General features: G+C 45.4%; 2 protein-coding genes and 1 long non-coding RNA gene across 18 annotated transcripts in view; 1 reads left to right on the top strand and 2 right to left on the bottom strand.

The window, feature by feature from the left end:
• C2CD4A (C2 calcium dependent domain containing 4A) lies at positions 1-1,834 on the bottom strand. The gene is made up of 2 exons (XM_003314699.6): positions 1,723-1,834; positions 1-1,229 (listed from the first exon to the last, which is right to left on the bottom strand). Exon 2 carries the CDS (start codon positions 1,198-1,200, stop codon positions 91-93), a length of 1,110 nt encoding a protein of 369 aa, XP_003314747.2. The 5' UTR covers positions 1,201-1,229; positions 1,723-1,834; the 3' UTR covers positions 1-90.
• Positions 1,835-6,398: 4,564 nt separating this feature from the next.
• LOC134808452 (uncharacterized) lies at positions 6,399-8,126 on the bottom strand. Its single transcript, XR_010151395.1, has 2 exons — positions 7,994-8,126; positions 6,399-7,864 (listed from the first exon to the last, which is right to left on the bottom strand). It is a non-coding gene; the product is annotated as an uncharacterized LOC134808452 (long non-coding RNA).
• Positions 8,011-12,139, top strand: part of VPS13C (vacuolar protein sorting 13 homolog C) — a 202,616-nt gene continuing 198,487 nt past the window's right edge. For 6 of the 16 annotated variants that reach the window (XR_010151392.1, XR_010151394.1, XM_016928316.4 and 3 more), the window contains exon 1: positions 8,398-8,561. Coding sequence is in view for 9 of the 16 variants with exons in the window: in XM_016928316.4 (XP_016783805.3) it covers positions 8,462-8,561 (100 nt within the window). In the remaining 7 variants the exon portion in view is untranslated. Of the gene's footprint in view, positions 8,140-8,246; positions 8,562-12,139 lie in introns of those variants that run through there. The other 10 variants (XM_003314697.6, XM_009429262.5, XM_054666972.2 and 7 more) reach the window with 7 other exon arrangements.

Genomic DNA, 12,139 nt, shown 5'->3' with positions numbered 1-12,139 from the left:
TGAGAACAACAAATACACGTTTATTTTGTACCACGCGGCTGTCAGTGTCCGGAGTCCCCCGGGCAGAGCGCCCCGGGGAGGGCTGGGCCCTCAGAGCAGCAGGAGGGCGCCCAGGGACAGCTCACCCTGGCCCAGCAGGCGGCCCCGCTCCCGGCCGCGGCCCTCGTCCCGGGCCTTGACTCGAACGGCCAGGCGGCGCACTTCGTCCTCCGAGAGGCCGTCGAAGCAGAAATCCTGGTCAAAGGAAGCCTTGCGTCTGCGCCCCACCACAGCGCTGCATTGCCGACGCGCGGTGCCCGGCGGCCGCAGGACGAGGCTGAGGCGACAGCGGACGGCGCGGGGCCCGGGGCCGCCTCCGGCCGGGCTCTCGGCGCGGAGCAGCCGGAGGCGGAGACGCCCGGTTCCCGGACAGTACTCGGCGGCCAGGCGCAGGGCGTCGCCGGCGCGGCCCAGAGCCACGGTGCCCTCGGCCTCCAGGCGCTCAGGAAGCGGGGCCCTGGATGACGGCGGGCTCGCGGAGGGGGCCCGGGCCGGGGACTGGGAGCCCGCGCGGCGCTCCTCGTCCTCGTTCCCGCTGGAGACGGAGCGGACGCGGGCCAGGCGGCGACTCCTCCCAGCCCGCAGCGCGCGGCTCAGCAGCCCGTCGGGGACGCGCAGGAGGCTGCAGCCGCGGGGCCGCCGGGCGAGCGCGTCCTGGGGTGGGCGGGGACAGCCGGGGGCCGCGGGGGTCGCCGGGCCCGGAGCTCGCGGGACGCGCAGGGTCCCCAGGAGGGCGTCCGGGCCGCCGCCGCCGCCGTATGTGTGGGCCCGGGGCCGGGGCGCGGGCGGGCCCCCGAGCAGGAGCGACTCCTTGCGGCGCGTGTGCGGGCTCTCGAGCAGCGCGCAGAAGCCGTAGGCGGTGCGCACGCGGGGCAGGTGCGGCAGTGACAGCGCTGCCTGAGAGCGCGGGTCCCAGTCTGTGCGGCCGGCGCCCTCGTCCATCCCTGCTTCTTCGACCCAAGAATTCCGGAGCGCAGCCAAGGCCAGGCGGGGCATGAGCCGCGGCGGGATGCAGAACTCGGGGATGCGGTCCGGAGTGAGCACATTTGCGCACGCGGCGGTGGTGCGAGACTGGGCTCCGCGGGCCCGACCCGGGAGAAGCCAGTCTCCGCTCCCCCGAAGGCACTCAGGACCCAAGCGGAGTCGCTCCAGGCACCACATCTGGCCACTCTCTGCTGGAGCTTGTCTACCTGCAATGCACAAAGGCACAAGGATCGTTAGAGCGAGTCCCGCAAGGTGCAGTAATTCCTGTCCCTTTTCTCCTATTAATACTTTCGGGGTGTTTCTTCCTGCCTTTCCCGAAACAAGGCAAACTGCTCTTGCTTGCCGCTATTGCAAACTATTTTTCAGTGAGCGAAAAACAACTGTTTTTCTTTTGTCCTATCTCAACTGTGTTGTAATACACACTTCGGAGCTTGTTTTAATCCCTCTCCGCCCTGGCTGGCCTAAGGCAGAGATTCACAAAATGCTGGATTGTAACTTCAGTCGCTCTGTTCTTTGTGCCAACGATTGCCTTGCAATCGTTTCCTGACTCTTTGGACCATAGCAGTCTAGTCCTCAGCTAGAATTAAAGTAATTGTTATTCCTTCCGGGAAACTGTGGCTGGTTCTCCCCTTGCAGAGGCAGAGCCTCAGACGAATCCCCCAGGGAATTAAGCAAGCCAATGGGTCCCTCCTAAAATACCTGGAGTCCTGCGTCAGATGGGTCTCTGCACCTTTCTGCCTGGGACACCGACCAGGAGAGGCGCTTAGCGGCTGGGAAATTCAAAGCGCGCGCGGCGGGGTTCAGCACCAGTGTTCAAGGACTGCCAGCCTGAGCTTTTATACCTGCCGCTGGGAGCGCTTGCCAGTGGGCCGAGCAGAGGGGCGCTGCCTGGTAACCTGACGCCAGGCCCTTCCCTGTCCCTCTGCCACGTGGCTGGATTTGCTGAGCAAGGTCTGGAGACCCAGTTATTTCTCTCTCCGGCTTCAGGTGGAAGTGTTTTCCTCGGAAACCCCGAACAAGTTTCTGTTTCCCCACATGCAAAATGGTATTAAGTCTCTACTATACCGCAGTCTCTACTATACCGCAGAGTCATTGTGAGGATCGACGGGCGTAGTGAATGTGAGCACGTAGAAGTACTCTACATTCACCATTAAAATGAAGACAAGTCCGGTTTGTCTTTTTCTTGCCTAATACCCTTCCCCAAATCCAGCTTCCCAGTTGCCCAGCTTTCGAAGTTCTTTACTTGCTTTCCGGTTTTCAGTTCTGATTTTAGATGTTCTTTTCTGATTATAAACCCCTCTGGGTTAGGGGGAACATTTCATGTCTTGATCAGGGTGGAGTTACAGAGGTGTATCCATATGTAAAAACAATCAACTAGTGTACACTTAAGATTAGAGTACTTTATTGTATGTTATACATCAATTTAAAAAATCACAATCTACTTCTAAAGCCATGTGTGCTGATTTTTTATCGGGAAAATGTACACTTGCATGCATCTGGGCAGTTGGAATCATCCTTTGGAGGCGCCCTGACTACATCTGGCCTTTCTAGGCTGTGCCCACCAGAGAGACCCTTTTCCTTCCTTTTGAAAACTAACCTGTGTTCATTTTGTAAGAGAATTGCTTCCAGTTAGCTCAGGCTGAAAGAGATCTGAGGCATTTTGTTCAGCGTTCAGGCAGATATTTCTGCCTAAGATACTGCCTTGCAAACTATTCACTTATCTAAATAATATTTAATGAATTAAATTGAATTCATGCAAAAATGATTTCATGATAGGGCATGTGCATTTTGTTTCCAGGACACACAGGCACTGTGCTAGATGATTTACATATAGTCTGTAGAACTGTCACAGAAACCCTGCATATTCGGATCATCCTTATTTTATAGATGAAAACTCAGTTTCAGAGGTCAAGTATCTTATCCAAGGTCACATAATGATGGGAAATGGAGGAAATCATACCTACTAATGGGTATAAATGAGCTGTTTGGGGAAATAATAATGTAAAATATTTTGCACCATGTAACATGGTAAGTGCTAAATACATAGAACTGATTATTATTCATAAAGATAGAAGGAAAGTTGTAAAGTATAGTGGTTAAAAAAATTGGGTCTGAAATCGGATCTACTGTTAATGCCAGAATGGTTGCTATGTGACCTTGAGCAAGTTACTTAACTTTTCTAAGCCACAGTATCAAATTTAAAATTCATAATAGTGTCAACCTATAGGGTTATCATGAGTATAAAGTAAGATGGTGAATATGAAGAGTTCAGCATAGGGCATGACATACACAATGTTGGATATAATATTATTATTACAGAAGAGAGCAAATGCTCATTAGTTCATTCATTCAAAGTAACATGTACTGAATGTTTTCTAGGTTCCAGCCATCATGCTAGGCAAGTGGATACAGGTTGGCTGTACAAGATCATATCAGCTATGTAAATCCATAAATGATGGAATAAAATGATGAGGATAAACTATTTGAATTCCATCTGGGTGAGGCAGGCGTGAGAAGAGACTACCGAACATTATTTAGTTATTTATTTTTAAGACAGGGTCTTACTCTCTTGCCCAGGCTGGAGTGCAGTGGTACAATTGTGGCTCACTGCAACCTCTGCTTTCCAGGCTCAAGCAATCCTCCAACCTCAGCCTCCCAAGTAGCTGAGACTACAGGCATGAGCCACCAGGCCCAACTAACTTTTTTTTTTTTTTTTGGAGAGATGGAGTTTCAACATGTTGACCAGGCTAGTCTTGAACTCCTGGGCTCAAAGTGATCCGCCCACCTCAGCCTCCCAAAGTGCTAGGACTATAGGTGTGAGCCACTGTACCTGGCCTGAACATTACTTAAATGTTTCTAGTAGGGGGCAGGATTGGTGGGTCTCTGGATTTACTGTGTCCTTGAATAGCTTTTTTTTTTTTTTTTTTGAGACAGGGGCTCACTCTGATGCCCAGGCTCAAGTGCAGTGGTGCAATCATGGGCACTTCAACCTCAACTTCCCAGGCTCAGGTGATTTTCCCATGTCACCCTCCTGAGTAGCTGGGACTACAGGCATGCACCACTACCTGGCTAATTTTTATATTTTTTATAGACATGGGATTTTGCCATGTTGCCCAGGCTGGTCTCAAACTCCTGGGCTCAAGAGATCCCCCAGCCTCGGCTTCCCAAAGTGTTGGGATTACAGGTGCGAGCCACTAAGCCCAGCCTACTTCTTTGTCTTGAAATCACCTCTACTCTTTGCCAAAATTCTTGGGCCAGGGCTAAATCTATGGGAAAAGTTTTATCAAATTATATACTTGAGGGCCATGTGCATGTGCTCTGACTCAGCTTTTCCTGGGAGACAAGAATGTTGCTAGCCCTGTTGAGAGCTCTTGGTTAAAGTGATTAGGAGCACAGATCAGAGTTTACAGTCTGAGAAGTTGGCTGAAAAGTTGTTAAGCAAGTTAATGAACCTGTCTGAGCTCAAGTTATAAAATGAGGGTAATAATACCGACCACATTAAGATTGTTGTGGGGGTTAAAAAGATATGCATGAAAATGCTTGGTTGGCAGTTAAACGCTTGCTAACAGTTATTATTATTACTATCATTATTTTATTATGAATGTTTGCTTGGGCAGGGATTAGCTGATTCATACATGGATTCCTTTAAAAACATTTTTCTCCTCAGGCAAGCAAAGCAGATCTACTTTGTTTTTATTAATGATTCACCTTCTTTAGTAACACCTTAATAGCATTTCCTGTACATGATTTCTTGAAAACAGCAGAGATTTGCCATTGCGTGGCTGGTCCCTGTGACCCTGTTAAGCCTTATGTTTTACTTAACTCGGAAGCACGAGCCAACCACCCAGTACTTGGGAGAATGGTGTAACAGGGTGCCCGGAACACACAAATCTACTCACAGGAAGACAGTGGCTGTTCCAAGCTCCCAGCTGTAGCTGTGGGAACATCCAGTATTGGAGCTGGAAAACAATTCTGTAAAGTGAGCATGAATAGACCACATACCATCAAGACCAGAGGTGCTCTAAGAGTAAAAGGAAATTAAACATTTTAAAGCATACTTACAAAAATATAGGAGGTTGAGTGTCAAGGAAAGCAAGAAGAGAGATTACAACCAATAAAACACCAGTGTTCTGACTTATGCATCTTGTTCAACACAACTAGAGTATGGGGTACTGGAAAGAATACAGAGCAGGGAGTCAGGACACTTGGGTTTGGGTTTTTGCTCTGACAGTCACTAACTTGTGGGACTTTGGGCAAACCCTTAATTCTCCCTGGCACTCAGTGTCTCCATCTGTCAATTGAGGGGGCTGGATTAACAGGATGATCCTCCCTCTGGCACTAACGTTCTGAAATCCACTCCTGTGCTTTCTCCTAGTTAACCTCCCTAACTTTTCCTGCAGTCCATGGTGTCATGGCTTATACTCCAGCTTTCTCCTCCATTTCCTTTCCCCCAAATTCCTTCTGCTTTTCTCCAAAATCTCTAGGGTTGGGGAATAGGGTATGGGTGGTGGTTAGTGTGAAGTTTTTTTTTTTTTTTTTTTAAACACTTTTGAGTTAATTTTTAAGTGTCCCTAACTTATACTTTTGTTTTTAACAGAAATAATATTTTGCTCATCTGTTTTTATTGTTTAGTCCCTCATTGAAGTTTAGTTTTGTAATTTCCTTTGTTGTCATTCTCACTGTTCTTAAGCCAGAATGAAGGCAAGAACTATAATTAATTAGAATGCTCATTTTCTTTAACCTCTGTATCCAAATTATTTCTGATATAATGCCATACATAAGGGTGCTAATGGTGTTTCTTGACATTGGTTATAGTTTGTTTTAAATTGGGACTGTATATTTCTGACTTGTTAAATAATGGAAGATTTGGGGCATTACTGAATGCACATAATCAATCCCTTAAAACATGCTGAAAATGGAAAATAGTAAAATTTAAAGCTTTTTATACTACATGGTAATAGCATTTTTTGGTACCAAAAATGTAGAGCCAAATTTTCCACTCTGAGATTTATTTTTTCTGTCATGAACCTTTCAAAGTAAGATCTCTGAAAATGACTAATAGCTCAGTGTTGATTAAATTGTATAATTACTGGAAGAGAAAAGGGTGGCAGTGCTCAGAGAATCAAAGGAAATTAATATCTGCTGTGTGACTTTGGGTAAGTCACTTAACATTCCTGAGCTTAATTTTTCTATAAAATGAGGACCATACTACTACCTGCATTAGTTACCTCACAGCTCTTTTGTGAGGATTACACAAAAATGCCTACCTTCGCATAATAATGACATGACGCCTTACGAAGTATAACTGAAACATAATAAAACTGAATGATGCATATGAAAGCACATTTACACATTCTTTCAAAATTACAAAGTTATATCATAGAACTGTAAGGAATTACTTTATTAGACAAAGCATTAGTGTTACTCACTTCTCCCAAAAGATTGTGCCTATTGCTCCACCTGCTTGACCAAGCTATGTTGCCTGTGCCATCTTTCCTATCATCTTATACTGTTATTCATACATCCTTGGATTGGTTTCTTTTTTAACTTTTTATGGGTACATGCCTTATCTCAACCAGAACATATATTGCTTCTTTACATTCCTCTTGGAGCATAGTCAGTGTGAATGTAAAAAGGAAGCGGGATTGTTAGAGTGTATGACTAGAAAGAACGTGGAGAAAGTTTGAAGAGAGTGTTCTAAACACTGGGAAGTTATTGGATGTTTTTGAGCAGGTGACTAACTTAAGCTCACCTGTGCTTTGGGAAAACACATCCGGTGTTCATGAGAATAGATTGGAGGAAGGAATAACTGGAGGCTAGGAAGTGAATTTCAAGGAGATGGATGGCATGGTCCAGAAGAAAAACATGGAGAATTTAGGAAAGATGGCAAAAGCAAAATAGACAGGTTGGGCTGTTATTTGGTTGTGGATGGTGAAGAAATCCAAAGTACTTACTAGTATTTTGTCTTTGTGACCAGCTAGGAAAAACAGATGGTTAAGGATTTATCTTCTTAAAGAGGAGTGGAGTGTGCAGGAGTGGGAGAGGAATGTGATCTTGACAGTACTAGTTAGTACTGACTGGGTCTTTCTTTGTACTTTTAATTTTATTTAATACACGACACCAATTGTAGCCATTTTGATTTTCTTTCTTCTCCAGCGGACTTTGAATTTAAGATTTTTCTTTGTGATCCTCTGTAGGCCTAGGTTGTTTAAGAAAAATACACGAATAGTTTCTCAGACACTTCCTCGTAGCAAAGCACTTAATGCTTGCGACTACAAATAATCAGCGTTTCTTAGGTTTCTTCCTGTGTACTGTATCTCAACAACTTTTTGAAATATATTTTAGGAAAAAATTTCTAGTTCTCTAAAGAGGTGAATGTCAATGGGTGGTTAAATTTCACAAGGGTTGAAAGACCTTGTGGTATAAAAGCTCTGCTTTTAAGGTCGTGCTACATCAAAGACAGTTCAACGACAGCATGGAAGAAAGTGATATATAAATAACAAGTAATTCATACTTAAAAAGGCACTACTACGTTTTGTTTTTTATATCTGTAATGAGATAGGTAACTGGTTAGTGGCTAGTGAATTAAAAGCGAACCTTAGAGAAAGGGGAAAAGAACGCGTTTCTCACAAAACGCGTATATTCAGTTCTCATTCTATGATATCTGCCATTTGATGTGGTTCTGTTCCCCTCCTCCCACTTTTCAAATTATTTGTCGCGCGCCAGTGGTCCCAGCTACTCGCGAGGCTGACACAGGAGGATCTCTTGAGTCCAGGATGTCAAGTCTGTAGTGAGCTATGATCCCCACACTGCATTCCACCCTTGGCAACAGAGCGAGACCCTGTCTCAAAACAAAACAAAACAAAACAAAAACAAAATAAAAAAACAATGTTTTGAAGAAGCAGAGACCAAGCCCCAGGCGGAGTCGAACTCTAGCAGGACAAGAACGCGGTCGGTCCTTTTCCCCCACCTGATCCACAGGTGCAGGGGTGGTTGCCTAGGTGACGCTCAGCGCATACTCCAGGCCAGGCGGCTCCGGACACCGCGATGCGGCCGGAGTTCAACAGCAGGTGACGGCGGGAAAGCAGAGCGGCCACATAGATGTCCCTGTACTCGGTAACTCTTGCCCTCCCTTGTTCTTCTCGAAGGTCCTTTTTTTGTCGTGCACGGCTGACGAGACAGGCGCAAGCTAACTTCCCCCGCACGCCTCCGTAGGCCTCTAGAGGGCCGGGGCTGCGGCGCCTACAAAGCCTCGGGATCACCGCTGGGCCTCCTTAGCTACCGGCCGGGCGACAGCGCGCCTGCGCACCGGCGGGGTCACGCGCGCGGCGCGGGGGTGGGCCGGCGCCGGAGGGGTTGTCATTTGCAGCGCTGGTCGCCGCCCTCAGCTGCGCCGGGCGGTTCCGGCTCCTCCCTCTCCTGGTGCCTCAGCGCCACCATGGTGCTGGAGTCGGTGGTCGCGGACTTGCTGAACCGCTTCCTGGGGGACTATGTGGAGAACCTGAACAAGTCCCAGCTGAAGCTGGGCATCTGGGGCGGTAAGCGAGAGGGCGCGGCCAGTGGGCTGCGGGCGCTGAGGGCCCAGCGGAGGGCTGCTCCGTCCGGGATTCTGCCCGGGCCCTGCTCCCTGCGCCGCCCGAGACTCCCCATCCCGGTGCGGCAGGTGCTGGATGCGGGAGCCTCTGCCGCCCGCGGATTCTCGGGGTCCCAGTCCCGACTCCGGCTGGGGAGATGCGGCGGGATCCCGCCCGCGCTGCCAAAGTTCCCACCTTTCTCGTCCCCCGAGGCCAAGCCCTGGCCCTGCTGTCCCCGCCCTGCCTGTCTCTGTGGTCGTCTCGCTGCACTCAGGGTGGCCCCTTTGGCCCTACAGCATAAAAACAGAGCCCTGTTTCGGTATCGCGTGGAGTGAGCATGGTTGTCTGGTCATATACGCTCGAAGTGGCACTAAGAAAAAAGAAGGAGGAAATTGCATCTCGCAGTTATCTTCACTATCATTTTACAGGGAGCAAGAACTGGGTTCCTTCTCTTTAGGATTACCGGGTTTGGAGAGGAATAGGCAGGAGATCTTTAAGATAGGCGTGTGCTTAGGGATTCTTATTCTTAATGCTTTCAGTTCCTGTGAAAATGATTTCTTCCTTTAATATTTACTTTTCCGTCAATACGAAGAGGATTTTGAATTTTGTTTTGGAGCAATAGAGAGAAATTAAAGCCTCGACCAGCATCGTCATTAGTTAGGTGTCTGCTTGGTTGCATGCTCAGGAATTTATGCCAACGTTTTTATCCTGGAGATTAAGTGTATAAAAGTATTCAGGAAATAGTGTACTTAAACATACACTCTTCAACGAGCTTGATCGTTTGCATGAATTACGTGTTAAGCTTTGAGGACTTTGGGACTTTCTCACTCCACAAAAGATTTGGGAACTTTGTCAGCTTTGGAGGAAAATTCAAAAAACGACTCAAATGTATGGATCTGCTTTTAATTCAAGCAACAACAAATAGCTATAGACTTCCCCTGTCCACTAGGGTAACCACTAGCCCCTGTAGCTGTGGAGCACTTGATATGAGGTTAGTGCTAATTGAGACGTGCTGTATGAATTAAAACATCGTTTTGAATAGGTATTACTCCTAATGAAGTAGGAGAAAAAAATAATACCTCAATAATTTTTATGTTGCTTATGTGTTGAAATAATATTTGAATATATTGGGTTAAATTAAATATAATATTAAAGTGTATTTCCCGTGTTTTTTAGTTTTACTTTTTTTCTTTTTAAACTTGGCTTCTAAAATTTATAATTACGTATATGGAACATATATTGGGCAATGCTGTTTATACCCTGAATTACGGAAGAGCCTGGTTGTTGGGTTTTTTTTTTCTTTTTTTTGGCTTGTCTTTTTGAGACAAGGTCTTGCTCTGTTGCCAAGGCTGGAGTGCAGTGGCAAGATCGTAGCTCATTGCAGCCTTCAACCCCTGGGCTGAAGTGATCCTCCTGCCTCAGCCTCCCAAAGTGCTAGGATTACAGGTGTGAGCTATAGTGCCTGGCCAAGAGCCTGTTTTTAATAGGTAGCTGATCATTTGATTGGTTCACTGTGGTTTGCCCAACAATACAATAGTCCCCTGGTATCTATGGGGGATTGGCTTCAGTACCCCTGACCATACCAAAATTGGAGGTTGCTCAAGTCCCTTAAATAAAATGGCCTAGTATTTGTATGTACCCTATGCACATCCTTCTGTATACTTTAGGTCATCTCTGGATTGCTTATAATACCCAATAAGTAAATGCTACGTAAATAGTTGTTCTGTTGTTTTTTAATTTGCATTTTTTATTGCTGTATTGATACTTTTTATTTTTTCCCCCCCGAAATATTTTTGGTCTGCAGTTAGTTCAATCCGTGGATATGGAGGGCCTACTGTACATACTTTGTTTACATCCCCCCCACCACACTCAATACAATGTAAAAGAAAGGTAAGTAAAGAAAGACAAATTTAAGGAATTAAATGACCAGCATCTTCTGCAGAAATCAAGTATTTCTTCAGAATACTGGCAATATTCTTTCCAGTGATTCCTTATGGTTTGTAGACATTTGAAACTTGAAAATGCACTGGAGTAGCAAATCTGAAATCTGAATAGGCCTGGTGAATGGTGTGCTGTGTTGGACAAGCCACTTACCTTATTGGGCCTTAGTTTCTTCATCTTAATTTAAACTTTATAGAAAAAATATTTTTAAATTCTGAAAAGTTTAAATCATACTGGATGATATAATATTTTCATGTAATTACTCATATTTTAATGTTATAATATTATGCCATATTTACTTTAGACATTTTTTTTTTAAAAAGATAAAACGTATGGATATAGTCAGAGGTTCCATTGCCGTCAAATGTTACTCTCTTTTATCTTTAAAATTGGAGGTTGGACTAGGTAACATCAAAGGTGATGCCAATATTCTGTTCTTCTGATAATGGTTTTACCATGTCATTGAGGAGTATACTGCTTGAAGATTTTGAAGTTTTTCACAACTGAAATTAAAAATGTCGTAATTTTATGTTATTTCCCCTTTTGTCTTTTTTTGGTGAAATCTAGAAAAGGAGACTTTCTTTCATCTCATTTTTAAATTTTTAGAATAAGGTATTCTGCCAGTGGCCAACATTAACTTTATAATAGGCCTGAGCAAATAAACCCATTTCTTTCACATATTGTGTCCAGTGAACTTCCAATCAGGGATTCTCCTAGCTTTATCAGCTCACAACTCTGCCTCTGTAAAGGTTTGCTGCCTTTTATTTTTGTGGTTGCTATAAAGCTAGAAGTCACGAGCTTTTATCGTTATTGCACAGTCTGTTGTTGATAACCCTAATTTCTCAATAAAATTGGAAGGCAAGATATCTGAGTTGATTTTTCCTGTTCTTTCAAAATATTGCTAAAGAAATTTGTCTTAAACTTTTTTGGGTAAACAAATGGGAATATTAATTTAATAAAATAGCTGATATTTTATGATATCCATGATGTTGACAAGTTTTACAAAAAATTGAAAATTCTCTATAATCTTGTTTGACAACTATTTGCTTTAGCAGATAAGGTTTACAGTTCACAGCTTTTTTGTTGTTGTTGTTGTTGAATTTTCAAGTCTTGAGAAAGGGAAGAATTCATCTTGTAAATATTTCACTGTAGGGACCAGCCCCACAGGGTCGGTGGGTCTCTCCCTGTGTGCGGCGACGAGAGAGTGTAGAAATAAAGACACAAGACAAAGAGATAAAAGAAAAGACAGCTGGGCCCCGGGGACCACTACCACCAATGCGCGGAGACCGGTAGTGGCCCCGAATGTCTGGCTGCGCTGTTATTTATTGGATACAAAGCAAAAGGGGCAGGGTAAAGAGTGTGAGTCATTTCCAATGATAGGTAAGGTCACGTGGGTCACGTGTCCACTGGACAGGGGGCCCTTCCCTGCCTGGCAGCCGAGGCAGAGAGAGAGAGGAGACAGAGAGAAAGACAGCTTATGCCATTATTTCTGCATATCAGAGACTTTTACTACTTTCACTAATTGACTACTGCTATCTAGAAGGCAGAGCCAGGTGTACAGGATGGAACATGAAGGCGGACTAGGAGTGTGACCACTGAAT

This window comes from Pan troglodytes, chromosome 16 (genome assembly GCF_028858775.2).
Source record: "Pan troglodytes isolate AG18354 chromosome 16, NHGRI_mPanTro3-v2.0_pri, whole genome shotgun sequence".
NCBI lineage: Eukaryota > Metazoa > Chordata > Mammalia > Primates > Hominidae > Pan > Pan troglodytes.
The sequence above is the reverse complement of the archived record's forward strand: the minus strand, read 5'-3'. Positions and strand labels throughout refer to the sequence as shown.